The following is a 14169-nucleotide window of genomic DNA, read 5'->3' as shown; positions in this document are numbered from 1 at the left end:
AGAGAGCATGAGGAAAGCAGGTAGACCCGGGGGTTATCAAAGGATTTATGCGTGGAGGGTTTATCCTGGGGGATCGTGCCCAGCAGCTCAGTGAGATTTTCTCCTTGGTGATATTCTAATGCATTTGCATGTACAGTGTTGTCTGATTGACAAAGCGAATATTCATCCATTAGGGGTTTTCTGGCCTCTTCTCTGATTGTGCGTACTCGTTCCAAGTAGGGGAAGAGCTGCATGATTTACAGACTTTCCTTTTTAAAACGTTTATTTATTTTGAGAGAGTGCGCACGCGAGTGGGAGAGGTCAGAGGAGAGAGAGAGAGAACATGAGAAGCGGAGAGAGAATCCCAAGGAGGCTGTGCACTCTCAACAGACAGCCTGATGCGGGGCTCTGCCCCACCAATGGTGAGATCATGACCAGAGCCAATATCAAGAGTCCCAGCCTTAACTAACCGGCTGAGCTACCAGGCACCCCAGCCTTTCCTTTTTAAATGTGGTTAGAAGGAAGGGATGGAATATTCTGTATGGGTACTCTATTATTGCTGATAACTAGTTCTGAGTAATATTTTTTTGTGCAAGGGGGGAGAAGTGGTAACTGAAAAACAGTCATTAATATCTTTTTTTTTTTGCGCCAACACTAAAATTTAATTCTATTCCTGGTATTAAACAAGAAGCACACAAGTTTACTTCCTCAGGACATAGCCTTTGAACTGTCGCAATAGATGTTGCCTCCCCCCCCTCGCCCCGCCCCCCCCGCCCCTGATGTGTCTCATCCTTACCTCTGAGAAATAAGCCAGAGGAAAATAATGGTACGTTCTGAAGCTTCGTCAAGCTAGCACGCTTTCAAATTACAAGGCAACATTAGTTACTCTTGGGTGATTCCATCAACTCTTTAAAAAAAAAAAATTTTTTTTTAATGTTTATTAATCTTGACACAGAGAGAGACAGAGCATGAGTGGGGGAAGGGAAGAGAGAGAGGGAGACACAGAATCGGAAGCAGGCTCCAGGCTCCGAGCTGTCAGCACAGAGCCCGTTGCGGGGCTCGAACCCACAGGCTGTGAGATCATGACCTGAGCCGACGTTGGACGCTTAGCCGACTGAGCCACCCAGGCGCCCCTCCATCGGCTCTTAAGGCCTGTTTCTGATATCAAGGAGCTTGCAGGCGTCATGGGAAAACAGGCTACCAACCATAAAATATGGCCAAGATAAGTTACGTATATTTCAACACGGCATAGGATAGGTTTATGTATATCGCCATCTATTACTTTCTATTACTTTCTTACTGCTCCTTCCTCCAGCAGACTGAATCATTGATCCTACTTTTGTGCCTTAAAAACAATCACGAAACCGCGAAAGGCTCTTCTTTCTGCAGCCACCACGGCGGTAGCTTGCGCCTGCGAGGCCACCAGAAGTCTTATTTGGAGACGCTGCCAGAGATGAAAAGTCATTAAAGGCGACGGAGGCGTAGGCCCCAGGAATGTCTACTTCCGCCTCTCCCGGGCCTGTTGAACCCCGCCGGGGAAAACGCACGCGCCTTCTCCGCGAGGGCTCCGCGCGGACTATCAAGTGTTTCAAGTGCCCGGGCCTTGGCGCCTCGGCGGCCGCGGGCGGCGGGGCGGGGCCTGCGCGCGGCGGGGCGGGGCCTGCGGGCAGGGCGGGGCGCCCACGCGGCTAACGGTCCAGGCGGGCGGGCGCGTGCCCGCGGGCGGCGCCTCCTGGGGCCCCGCCGGCCGGGAGCGCGCCGCCGCCGCCGCCGCCGCCGCCGCCGCCGCCGGCCTCGCCCCGCCCCGCCTCCGCGGCCGCCGCTTCCTCTCGCGTTTCCAGCTCGGCTCGTGCCGCCGCTCCCGGGGCTGCGGCTGAGCCGGGCCGGGGCGGCGCCCGCCTGCGCCATGAGGATCCCGCGCTCGGTGCCCGCCCCGGGCCTCTCGGGGCGGCGGAGGCGGCCGTGAGCGGGCGCGGCGCGCTGGGGCGGACGCGGGCCCGCGCTCGGCCGGGACGCTCGCGATGGGGGACAGGTAACCCCGCCCGGGCCGGGCCGAGCCGAGCCCAGGGCCGCGAGGCTCCCCGCCCCCCGAGACCCCGCGCGGGAGGGCCCCCACGTGGCCCCCACTGAAGGTCCCTTTGCCTTTTGCACAGGTGGCTCCGGGTGACCGTCCTCCCCGGCTGCGTGGGCTGCAGGACCGTGGCCGTCCGGGCGTCCTGGACCGTGCGCGACATCAAGGAGCGCATCTTGGCCGAGACGGGCTTCCCGGTGTCGGAGCAGCGGCTGTGGCTCGGCGACAGGGAGGTACGGCGCGCCGGTCCCCTCTCCCTGTAGGACGGTGGGCCCGCCTCTGTGCTCGCGGTTGTAGCGCATCCACTTGCTAAGTCAGTGGGCTCGCTGAGAGAGAAACTGGGCGGGTTTCATTCTCGCGTCGCGGAGGGCAGAGGTGGATTTAGCGATCACCCGGGACGTGATGCTTTGTGAGTAACACGATCAAAAAGCGCACGGGGTTTCCCCTCGTGAGTGGCAATTTTAATTGATTTGCCGGTTCAGCGTTTGTGTCACCCTGCCCCCTGCCCGCCGTTTTGTCTGAATCTTCACTTCCTGAAATTAAGGTACTTTTTCGATGGGCATTGTAGCCAGAGGGTTTTTGTGCTGGTTTACTTGTTTTGAAGTGACTTAACCATTACTCAGATTTTTCTTCTTTTTTTTTACGTTAAAATTTTTTTTAATCTTTTATTTTTGGGAGGGAGGGGGAGAGACAGAGAGAGAAAACGAGTGGGGGAGGGGCAGAGAGAGAGGGAGACACAGAATCCATAGAAGGCTCCAGGCTCTGAGCTGTCAGCACAGAGCCCCACGCGGGGCTCGAACTCATGAACGGTGAGATCATGACTTGAACTGAAGTCTGCGGCTTAACCGACTGAGCCATCCAGGTGCCCCCAGATTTTTCTAATTGTGTTGTATACTTAACTGGAATAACCCTCACCTTCACACCTCCCCCGCCCCCCTCAGTTTTGAATCACAGAAATTTAGGCAAAGGATCTTCAGACTATATTATAGAAACTATTCTTTCACATTAAAATTTCTGGGGTGCAAATGAATGGCTTCGATCAAAACTCTGAAAGGTGGGACTATTTCATATTGTGATCTATATATTCTTTAAGTTGTGAAAAAACTAAATTTCCTTAAAGGAGTTAAATGGAAACATTTTACTGAAAATTAACCCATTCTTTTATCCTAATAAATACCTTCACTTTTTAGAAGATAAAAGAGCCTTTCCTGGATTTAGAAGAGGCAAAAAAAAAAAAAAATGTTAAATAGATATACAAGGAATACTGAGCCACACAGAATAACCTTACAAGTATCGGATTTGTATCCGGTACAAACATTGGTATTTTTCAATCCCTCAATGTAATCTTGACCGTCTGTGTACCTGGGTCCACACCATGGTCTCTTGACCACTTAGACACAGGTTCACAGTTAAACTGTTCTTATGTTCCTTCACAGCTCAGCCCTTCTTACGTATTTGGTAGCACATAGACATGTGACTCGTTAGAGGACTTTGGACAGAATTGAGGAGCAAATTATGAACTTTTTAAGAAGCTTATTCTTCTATAAACATTTGTCGTTCTTACCTCTTTCTCTGGGCCCATCTCTGTCTCTTAGCTTTCCTGTCTATAGTCTCCTGGTTCTGTACCCACTTCTTTGGTTATTCCTCTGGGTCTGCTTTGCCATCTTGTCCCCTACATGTGGTCAAACCCTAAGGCTCAGTCGTGGCCCAGTCTTGCCTCTAGAAGTGTTTTTGGAGGTGTCTGTGCAAAGCATTGGTATGGGATAGTGAATGTGGCCGTGGTGCATAGAGAGTTTCAGATTGAGTGGCTGGGTGAGGGGGGGTCTGGTTAGGAAGCTTGTGCTGTCCGGAGCTAGTGAGGTTCTAGATCGTGACCGACTGTCACAGTGAAGCTAGAAGGAAAGGGTATACAGGAGGCTTTGGAAAGATATGATTACAGCAGTTGGTACAAATGGATGTGCGTGTGTGTGTGTGCGCAGGGTAGAGGGGTAGATGTAGAGTAAGGCAGAAGGTCTCGCCAGGGATGTTCACAAGCCTCGAGTCAGACCCAGAGATAATGGAATCCTAAATATGTCGGGGTAAGCAGGAAGCAAAAGCTGTTGAGGACTCCTTGTCACTCACGGGTTTGGGTCCGTTTGGGACATAGTTGGCATCAGGCACTTTCTCAGTCCTCAGTCTTTCCAGGCCATCTGCCACCTTCATTGTCCTTGTCCTTCTTTTGCCTTCCCTGGCCTGGAAGTGGAATTTCTAAGTTCTTCACTTTGCCTCCGGTCTCATGAAGAGACTGTCTCATTATAGCTGTTTCCTCTGCACCGAATGTGGTCGAGCCTCAAACCAGGAGGTGTGAAGCATGATTTGACTTTCCTGTCTTTTAATTGATCAAAAATGTCCTTTCTGTCAACTCTTGAGTCTTGAGTCTCACAACTCCTTGTGGCCTTGACAACTGAACAAAGGAAGAAGGGTCGGGAGATCCAGGCTGTAATTAATATCGTATGGTTTGCTTAATAATTTGGAAAGAGTTGTTTCATAGTCCATGAAAATGATCATCTCTGAAGTTTTTGAGGGAGTCTGTATACTAGTCTATATACTAAGTCTGTATACTAAAGACTTAACTGGGCAACTTTTAAGATTTCATTGTCTCTGGAGAGGAGTAGGACCAATGTTACTTTGCTTGGTTGGAGCGGTGTAGGGTCTAGGAAGGAGAGAGGTTCAAGCCAAATTCCTTAATCTTGGCAGACTCCGGAGGGGAAAGCTGAGAGCCCTGCTGAGGTCAGTTATCTGTGCTGCTCGATTTCTCTTTGGGAGAATCACTTCCCTGTAGACAGGTCACTGATGACACTGCACCAAAAGCATTCGCTGTCAGACTCACATAGCCAGTTACATCCGTGTTTACGAACGCGATTCTACCCTGTCTTCTTCCTTTTCAAGGCCTCTTTAAGACCTGCAAACTTCTTCCTGCATTAAAAATTGCCTCCCTTCCTCCCTTCCTGCCTTTCTTCCTTCAGATAAACCTCAGCTGTGCTAAATCGGACTAGTAATCGTTGGTTTATGCATGGCTCTCGGTAACTAAGAGTTAATTAACTAACTATGGAATGAACAACTTTGATGACATCATCCAACTGGAGAAGAGCACTGTTGGTAGTTTGTATTTACCTGTGCGCTCCTCTCCGCCCCAGCCCGTGTGCCTCTTTTCCCTTACCCCTTTGCATTTATTATTCTGTTGCCCTTTTTGTAGTTGTTTCAGTCGTTTTATCGTAAGTGTGTATATTTATGTGTGTACATATGTATACCTAGGAACATATATGTCCATATATGTGTATGTGTGGGTCTGTAACCTAAGTCTATAACCTGAGTGATAACACTGTTTACTTTTAGTTCTTTGTGAACTTTATAAGCTTATTATTCTATATGTGGTAACTTGGAATTATCTTTTTAAAGTCAGTGTTATGTTATGAATATTCACCCAGAGTTATGTGCAGCTTACTTAACCCATTTTTTCATTGCTGGATGATGTTCCGCTCTGTCAATATGTTACAGAATTGGGGTTGTTTCTAAAATAATTGTGGTTAGCAACAGTACTGCTAGGATTATTCTTATTCATATTTCCTGTGCAGGGAGTTTTTAGTTTTTACAGGCTTGCTTTAAGATTCAGTGGGAGTGTGTATGTATATATATATGTGTGTGTGTGTATATATATATATATATATATAAAATACTATATATAATATAAATTATATATAATTATTATATATAACATCCTACATACAGTATTATATATATTGTATATATTATATGTATATAATACTATATATACTATACTATAATAGTATATACTACTATATATCCACTATATAATGTGTAATACATGTAAATGATATGTATTTGTGTTTTAGAAATGGGGACTAGAATGATGATACACAGAAGGTAAGGAGGCCAGATGAGAGATTGTCATAAAAATCCAAGAAATACTGAGAGTCTGAGCATGAACACTTGGAAACGGAGAAGAACAAGTTAGGTCTGAGGGAAATTGGGGATGGACCTGGTAGCACCTGGAAGGTTAATTGGCCATGTGGTTTTCAGAGAGAGTGAGAGAGAGTGAGAGAGAGAGAGAGAGAGAGCTTCTCCCGCGTTCCCTCCGAGGTGCAGAGGTAGAAGGTGCCCCTATTAATAGAGATATACAATAAAAGATGGCAGAGGAGGGTTTGGAAGGAAACCCAGTGAGGTCACTTTTGACGGGTTGAGCTTTAGGAACCTTGGAGGATCTCTGTGTGGGATGACGGTAGACAGTTGGAAACAGTGACTTTTTAATACGGTGAATGAGGTCATTCGCACCCTGTTGGGGAGTGTTAAGTTACGAAGATTCTTGCAGGTGAGCTTTTGGGTGACTTTTTGCAGGCTGTTGACCTGTGAGAGGTCAACCCATCTTAGCACTTGAGGAATGCTGGGGAGAAGGTTGATCTGGCCTTGGCTTCTGAGCGGTACATTTTGGAAATGTAAAAAGGAAGATGTTGTTTATGTTGACGATCCCGATTTATCATTAAAAGTTTATGTTGTTTCAAAGCAGATATGTATCTTTATCTGTTTTGTAATTAAGGAAAAGTCCTTTCAGGTTTTAAGGAAACTTTTTGACTAAATTTCTGTTCTTTGAAATGTTCACTTCTCCACAGTAACTGATTTCCTAGTAAGAAAGGTCAACAAGCATTATTTCTTAAGCGAGAAAAACGATGGAGGGAGTTTTGAGTGAACAACGTTGCTCTTCATACATACTGTTTTCTTTTCTTTTCTTTCAGTTATCTGACTGGATCAAGATTGGAGATCTGACTTTCAGAAACTGTCATCTTTTTGTAAACCTTCAATCAAAAGGCTTAAAAGGGGGAGGTATTGAACTGATTTTACCAGGAGCCTGTGCCATTTTTAGTTGCATAACGGTTATGTTTTAAAAGTGCAGTGAAGGTGTATTCCACGGGATGTGATGAGGCTGTATCAGGCTGGAAAACCAGGGTGGGCGGAGCTAGCGAATTTTCTATGAGAACGTGCGGGGTATAGTACCCTGCGAAGCAGAGTCCTGCCGGGGCTTGGGCCTGCTGGGTGCTGCACCCTGACGATGCAGATACATTTGTAGTGATGATTTCGCTATTTTACGCCCAGTTTTGTTTGTGTGTTTTTCTGTGCGTCTGAGAAGTTACTTCCCTTTCCCCGTCCTCTCTATACTTCCCTGTCAGCTCTCCGAAGGTCACCGGGTCAGTCAATTCTAAGCATCTCTCGGTGAGGAAATGCTTAAGGGCATTTGAACTGGACGGCTATTGGGACAGTGACTGGGCCGATTTCAGCGTAATCAGAACGTCAGTTGGGTTTGAGAATATCAACCATGGCCTAGTAGCCACCACTATCTCTGGCTTATTTCTTAGCGGCAAGAGCACCCACAAAAGACTGCCATTGACTTCGCTTGCTTTGGAGCCTGGCGACAACCCGCCCCATGCTCTCCGTCTTTGAACGAATAATCTTTTGTGACATATGGTCTGTTTGCGAGCCTTTTTTAAAAACCGAATTTTGTACTTTGATTAAAAAGGTGGAGATTTGATAAATGAGTCCGCTCTGCTCCGTACTGTGTCTGGCCAGGTAGACGTTCAGAGCTGAGAGCTGCGACAGCTCATGTGAAGTCATAACTTGTCCAAGTTTCCTTAGGTCTTGGAACCAAACAGCACGTGGGCAACAGCCGGGGGATTTTTCTTCTAAAATCAGTTTTTAAGTGCGTTCTGTGCTTTAGGTCGGTTTGGTCAAACAACCCCACCGCTTGTTGATTTTCTCAAGGACATTTTAAGAAGATATCCGGAAGGAGGACAGATCCTTAAGGTAAGGGCGTGTGTTGTATGCGTGTGTGAATTTACTTTGGCAAAAACAAGAGTTGGGGGTCCCGGTGGCGTTTGACTTTTGAAACACGTTGTCTAGATTTGAACAGCTGCACTCCCTTCCCTCGGCGCCTGCTGGCTCGGCCGGGCTGTGAGTGCGGCCGTCGTAAGCACGTGAGGGCTCAGAGGCAAAGGAGCCCGCTCGGTTGCTGGGTGCCGTAGTCAAGCACAGTGTGGCCCTAGGAACGCTTTTTTCAATAATCTTATGTAAGTGCATAATGTAATTTTATAACTTTTGTGGAACATCGTGTGGGGCCACTGCAAACCAACCGGTTGACCGAATGGACAAAACAATGCAAACCCACATTCAGGGGCCATGAGCACATTTGACCCCTGGGTTTAGAAAGAGGTTTACTTCTTCTTCTTGTTTTTAAATATGAAATTGATTGTCAGATTGGTTTCCGTATAACACCCAGTGCTCATCCCAAAAGATGCCCTCTTCAATGCCTGTCACCCCCCCTCCCCCCCTCCCACCCCCCATCAACCCTCAGTTTGTTCTTGGTTTTTAAGAGTCTCTTATGGTTTGGCTCCCTCCCTCTCTAACCTTTTATTTTCTTTTTTCCTTCCCCTCCCCCATGGTCTTCTGTTAAGTTTCTCAGGATCCACATAAGAGTGAAACCATATGGTATCTGTCTTTCTCTGTATGGCTTATTTCACTTAGCATAACACTCTCCACTTCCATCCATGTTGCTACAAAATGACTTTAGTTGTTTATTTCTATTCACAGTGTATTCTTTTAGTTTGAATACACTCACTGAAAACCAAAAACCGAAAAACCAAACAACCACAAAAGAAAGCACTAATAGAAGAAGAACCTGCAAAAATTATTTGGTGTTTAAGCTTCATAAGAAACCTCCTCAATTAACTGTAAAAGTAGATCAACTATTATGCATTTTTCTTCCCCCTAATTTATTTTAATGTTTATTGCCTTTCATATCCTGGTCTTCATTATATGTTTTAGTTTGGATGGTAAGTTTCTAGAAAGTAAGGATTAGGTGTATTTAATTGAACGTAAGTAGTTGTTCTCGGAAAGGTGCTGGTTGCAGATTGCTCCCATCGTTAGTGATTTTAATGACGGTATGTTGGAGCAAATTAAGGTCATCTTTCAGCATAGGTTCACAGAAGGTTCACGGAACCTTCAGTGGTTCACAGAAAGTGAGCTTGGAAACTATTTTATTTCAAGATGCTAGGACAGTATGGGAAAAGTGTGGATTGTCAGGGGGTAGACAGAGGTGAATAGAATCCATTTAAAATTTTTTTCAAGTTTATTTATTTTTAGAGAGAGAGAGAGTGAGCAGGGGAGGGGCAGAGAGAGAGAGAGGGAGAGAGAGAACCACAGGCAGGCCCCGCGCTGTCAGCACAGAGCCCGATGTGGGGCTCAAACTCACGAACTGTGAGATCATGACCTGAGCCGAAACCAAGAGTCGGACATGTAACCCACTGGGCCACCCACATGCCCCAAAGCTAAGCGACTTTAAGTGAAGATTTAGTTGGTGGTAATGGGAGTAGGGGCTTGTCAGTTCAGAAGCAAGTGACTGGGGACTGAGGGGACACAGGGCAGGGGTTTGGGCGAGGTCTTTGTACACCTTAAAGTTGGCAAGCAGCCCGCGGTCCTTCGCTCTTCTTACTGCGTGCATTTGTGTGCGAGCCGGCTCAATATCATCTCTGTTCTTTGGATATTGTGGTCGAATTCGGCACTTAGAGATTTAATTAATAGGAATCATAGAAATGACCTAACACTCAGGTCACTGTCCTCTGTGATGTTTGCTGGAACAAGTCTGGACGTAGTTTAGTGACTTGCCCAAGATCATATGCAAATTGGCACATTTAATGCCTCTTCTCAGAATTAGTTTGGAAGAGATCCCCTGACAAGAAGCATCCCATCCTATTTTTTGTTCAACTTGAGACTGTTAGTTGGGGCCTGGGACTTAACAGGTTTTATCTCCAGTGTTCCTCCTCTCTGCTCCCTAAAATACACAGGAATCACTCACAGATATCCAAATGAAAACAAGATCCAGCTTCTAAAGTGCTGTTCGTTTTGTAGATGAACGTTGTATTTTGCTACCGATAATTCTTATTTCTGTCTTTTATATTATAATTTCCTAATGATGTAAATAAGATTGCTATGTTTTAGGGATTCTTTTAGACTGAATAGGGTAGGGATAGGTCTTAAAAATCTTTTTAGAAATAGACAGTTGCGTAAATAGGAGGAATTTGTAGATGATAAGGAGGTAGCTAAGGGCATGGTTCAAATGTTCGTGTTTGGGGTTGAACAGCAGGTGGGATTAAGATCCCCCCACCTTTCGGTGTGCATTGGGTGAACCCTGACGCCATCCCTGGTCTCAGAATTAGCTCGCCACTTCTGCTGTGTCCCCTCACTCGGCCATGGTGGTGTCGTGTTCCGTGGGCACCGTATCTCTTCCCTACGTGATAAAGGCTTTGCTGTTGGCATTGCCATGGGATCAGTATAAGCTCTCTTCACTTCTCGTCCATCCTTGACTGCTCCCTCCTCTCCTTCAGGGTGAATATTACAGACGGAATTACTGTGTTTTAAAGACCCATCCATCAAAAATGAAACCAGTTGATTTGGTTTAGTCTGTGTCAGAGCTCATCCAGGAGTTGTCATCTGTTGCCTTTTCCTTACTTTAGATGCATGATGCCGGTGTTGGCTTTAAGAGTTGGACTCCTATTTCAGAGTCTGGCAGAGCTCCCTTCAGATGGACCGGAGCCCAAGATGTTTTTGGTGGGCACGCCAGAGTGATTGGGGCTGTTGAGGAGAAGGATTTTGGGGGGACTACCGATGGGTGTGTAAGCCTTGTAGTTTGCTCCTTCCTTTCTACATTGCAGAGGTGTGATCACCAAACAAATCCGCCAAACAGATAACATTGCTGCCTTCTTTATGGGAAAGCAATGAGTCAGTCCTGACTGTGAAGAAGCTTTTAGCTGTAGTGCAGGAGAAAGACAGGGTCAGATTGCAACTTCTCAAGCATGCAGACTACTAAGCGGTACATATAAACCGATACATTTTTTCTCAGAAAAGGTGAGTTTGGTAAGGGACTGGTAAATAAAGGTCTGTCTTTGGTAGCTGCTTGAGAACAAGCTGCCCGTCCCAGAACCAGAAGCACCTGTGCACCTTTCAGAGGTGGAGTCATTTCTTTTGAATGAAGGCTTGTATAGATTGTAAGTCAGCGTTGTAAACAGTGTCAGGATTTGTACTGGGGGACAGGAGATGGCAAGTTAAAGGTTGCATGTTAAGTGTGTCATTGGAGAGGGACTCACGAGCTCTCAACCGTGCTCTCATATGCGTGTGACAGTTACTTGCAGTCATATCCCCACCGGATTTAAAGGCAATGATGCGGTCGTTGGTTTCTGTGACTGAAATGTAATTACTTTTTAAATAGTATAGGAAGTTCAAAGATGGGCAATAGATTGTGTGTGTTATTAAATATTATTTTTTGGTGTATTTTCTTGATTAGGAATTAATTCAGAACGCAGAAGATGCAGGGGCCACAGAAGTTAAATTTTTATACGATGAAACTCAGTATGGAACGGAGACTCTTTGGTCAAAAGATATGGCACAATATCAGGGTAAGAATCGATAATCAGTTATTGATTGATGTGGGTGGGAAGAGGGCTTGAAGGAGACAAGGGAATAAGGACAACGAAAGGTAAGACAGTAAGGTTAACCGTGACCAATAGACTCCTGATACCTCGGTCCTACTCTGGGACGTGCTGTGTTCAAGAGAACGTTCATAACTTTGAGTGCAACTTACAAGTCAGATGGAGCATATATGTGACTGTATATGACTATATATGGTAGAAAGTTATTGAAAATAACAAGGATTGATTCTGACATCCCTGAATATATTTTAAAGAGGTGCAGGTCCTCTATTTTTGAAAACATGTTTTAGGATTTAGGAGGGTGGTCAAAACTGTTGTTAACTACGTAAACGTTATATAGTTAACACTTATTATAGCTGATATATCGTTCTCTGGTCAGACCTGGGACAGGCAGGTTGCACGTGTGTGTCATGTGACGAGGCGCAAGGAGACCTGCCATGCCTGGCGGCTGCCCGTGTGGACCAGGCTGCTCCTGCCTCGGTGATGGGGGCAGGCGGCCCCTCTGCCGTCGTCCGGTTTCGTGATGACGGCTGCCGGGTCAGGCGTCCTGGTTCTGGCATTCCTGATTCCTGTAGCCGTGGTTGGAAGATACCGGGCGTGGATCGGAGGGAGGGTCTTTGGTTCAGGCCCTGGTCCCGCACGGGCCCACCCCCGGGCACATCTCCCCTGGGCACCGGTTCGCCTGGCGGCCGCTCCCATCCACCTACTCACTCACCGTGACCGAGCAGACAGCCTGGCCCCGCTTCGCTTCAGTCTGCTCTCCTGTAAATGGTAATAAGAACAAAACCTGCCTCCCAGTGATTTTGCGGGTGAAGAGAGCTCCTCTGTGTGATAACGTTTTACGGCTGGTGTCACACTGATATTCGTCATTATGTGTGTACCTTAGAGGCACGAAGGGGACAGTGTGAGGAGATCCTAGAAGTATTTTGCTTCAAACTCCGACCCAGCATCTAGGATTTTTGCTTCCAGCCTTGACTTTACCTCATTTGAAAAAGTATTTGAAATAACAATTACTTAACCGAATCAAGTACAGTTGACTCTGGAGGGACATGGGGGTTAGGGCTGTTGACCCCGTGCGGTCAAAAATCCCTCTATGACTTCTGACTCCCCCCAGACTTAACCACTGGTAGCCTAGTGTTGACCAGAGCATCTTATCTGTAACATAAACAGTCGTTTAGCACATTATTTTGTATGCTATATATATTCTATACTGTATTCTTTTTTTTTTTTTAATTTTTTTTCAACGTTTATTTTTTTGGGGACAGAGAGAGACAGAGCATGAACGGGGGAGGGGCAGAGAGAGAGGGAGACACAGAATCGGAAACAGGCTCCAGGCTCTGAGCCATCAGCTCAGAGCCTGACGCAGGGCTCGAACTCACGGACTGTGAGATCGTGACCTGGCTGAAGTCGGACGCTTAACCGACTGCGCCACCCAGGCGCCCCTCTATACTGTATTCTTACAGTAAACTAGAGGAAAGAAAACGTAAGGAAAATGATAAGAAAAGTAAAATACATTTTTAGAACTTATAAAAAAATCCATGTATAATCTGTGTAGTTCGAACCCGTGTTGTTCAAGGGTCAGCTGTATACGTAGATGGGCTCTTGAAAGCATTATCAGATTAGCCGATTTAAAATAAACTTGGCCACATAAAAGTAGGTAGGAGTGATCTCCGATCTCTTTATTTAACAAATACTTGTTGAGGGCCCTACATATTCTGGCATATTTGAGCTTGTCTTTTATGTTCAGATGTGAATACTGTCTTAGCTGGTGTCATCTTGGATCTTAGTTTTGTTCCCTTTTATTGATACTTAGTTTTGCAAATGAGAACTTTTCAGTCCACCTTATTCTTGTTCTTATATTTTTATATAACCAGATGACAAAAGACTCAGTCTGTCAAATCAGGTGCATAAGAATGAGGAGATCTCACCCAGTGTCCCACCAGTAAGGATTTCAAGGATGTGGTTAATTAAGAGACACGGTGAAGGAAGGCTGGAGAAGGGTCGGACTCCCCGCTCTTCCTGCTGGGTCTGTTCATGTTGTGTTAGGGCACACCTGGGCCTAGAGTTAGCGGAGGTGGCCTCGGAATGATGCACGAAGGCCAGCACCTACACGGTCATAAAACACGTACATGTTTTTCTCCGATAGTTCAGTAGCTTGTGAGTTTTTCAGGACGTTGTGTCTCATAAATCTGTAAATTCCAGGTTTATTTATAATCAAGTTCTGAAGCCTCCAGTAGACTCCTCGGCTAGCAAACAGCATGAGTGTGTTTGTCCAGAGGTCTGTCGTCAGCGTGTTTGCAAGGAGATTGGGCTGGGTTCTCTCTCTCTCTCTCTCTCTCTCTCTCTCTCTCTCTCTCTCCCCCCCCCCCCCCCATATTCCCTTTTAAAAGGAGAAAGTAGATTGCAGGCCTGCTGCTAACCTTTCCTTCCCAGATGACTGCAACTTTTGTTAGAGAAAATTCTCTCAAGAGGTTTATTGTTTTGTTATCTCACTCTCAGAACCAGGAGATGTTCTTTTGATCAGGGTAGATTGGGGTATTTTAAAATTGATCTGCACGATGGAGGCGGAGATTCGGTGAGATTCAAGAT

The 14169-nt window shown here is 46.1% G+C and overlaps 1 protein-coding gene across 6 annotated transcripts in view; it reads left to right on the top strand.

The window, feature by feature from the left end:
* Positions 1–14169, top strand: part of SACS (sacsin molecular chaperone) — an 86478-nt gene that overhangs the window by 42726 nt on the left and 29583 nt on the right. For 3 of the 6 annotated variants that reach the window (XM_045455216.1, XM_045455014.1, XM_045455085.1), the window contains exons 3-6: positions 2133–2283; positions 6841–6928; positions 7818–7903; positions 11436–11547. In XM_045455216.1, coding sequence (XP_045311172.1) covers positions 2133–2283; positions 6841–6928; positions 7818–7903; positions 11436–11547 — 437 coding nt within the window. Of the gene's footprint in view, positions 1–1745; positions 2012–2132; positions 2284–6840; positions 6929–7817; positions 7904–11435; positions 11548–14169 lie in introns of those variants that run through there. The other 3 variants (XM_045455300.1, XM_045455144.1, XM_045455375.1) reach the window with 3 other exon arrangements.

Source organism: Leopardus geoffroyi, chromosome A1, assembly GCF_018350155.1.
Source record: "Leopardus geoffroyi isolate Oge1 chromosome A1, O.geoffroyi_Oge1_pat1.0, whole genome shotgun sequence".
Lineage (NCBI taxonomy): Eukaryota > Metazoa > Chordata > Mammalia > Carnivora > Felidae > Leopardus > Leopardus geoffroyi.
The sequence above is the reverse complement of the archived record's forward strand: the minus strand, read 5'-3'. Positions and strand labels throughout refer to the sequence as shown.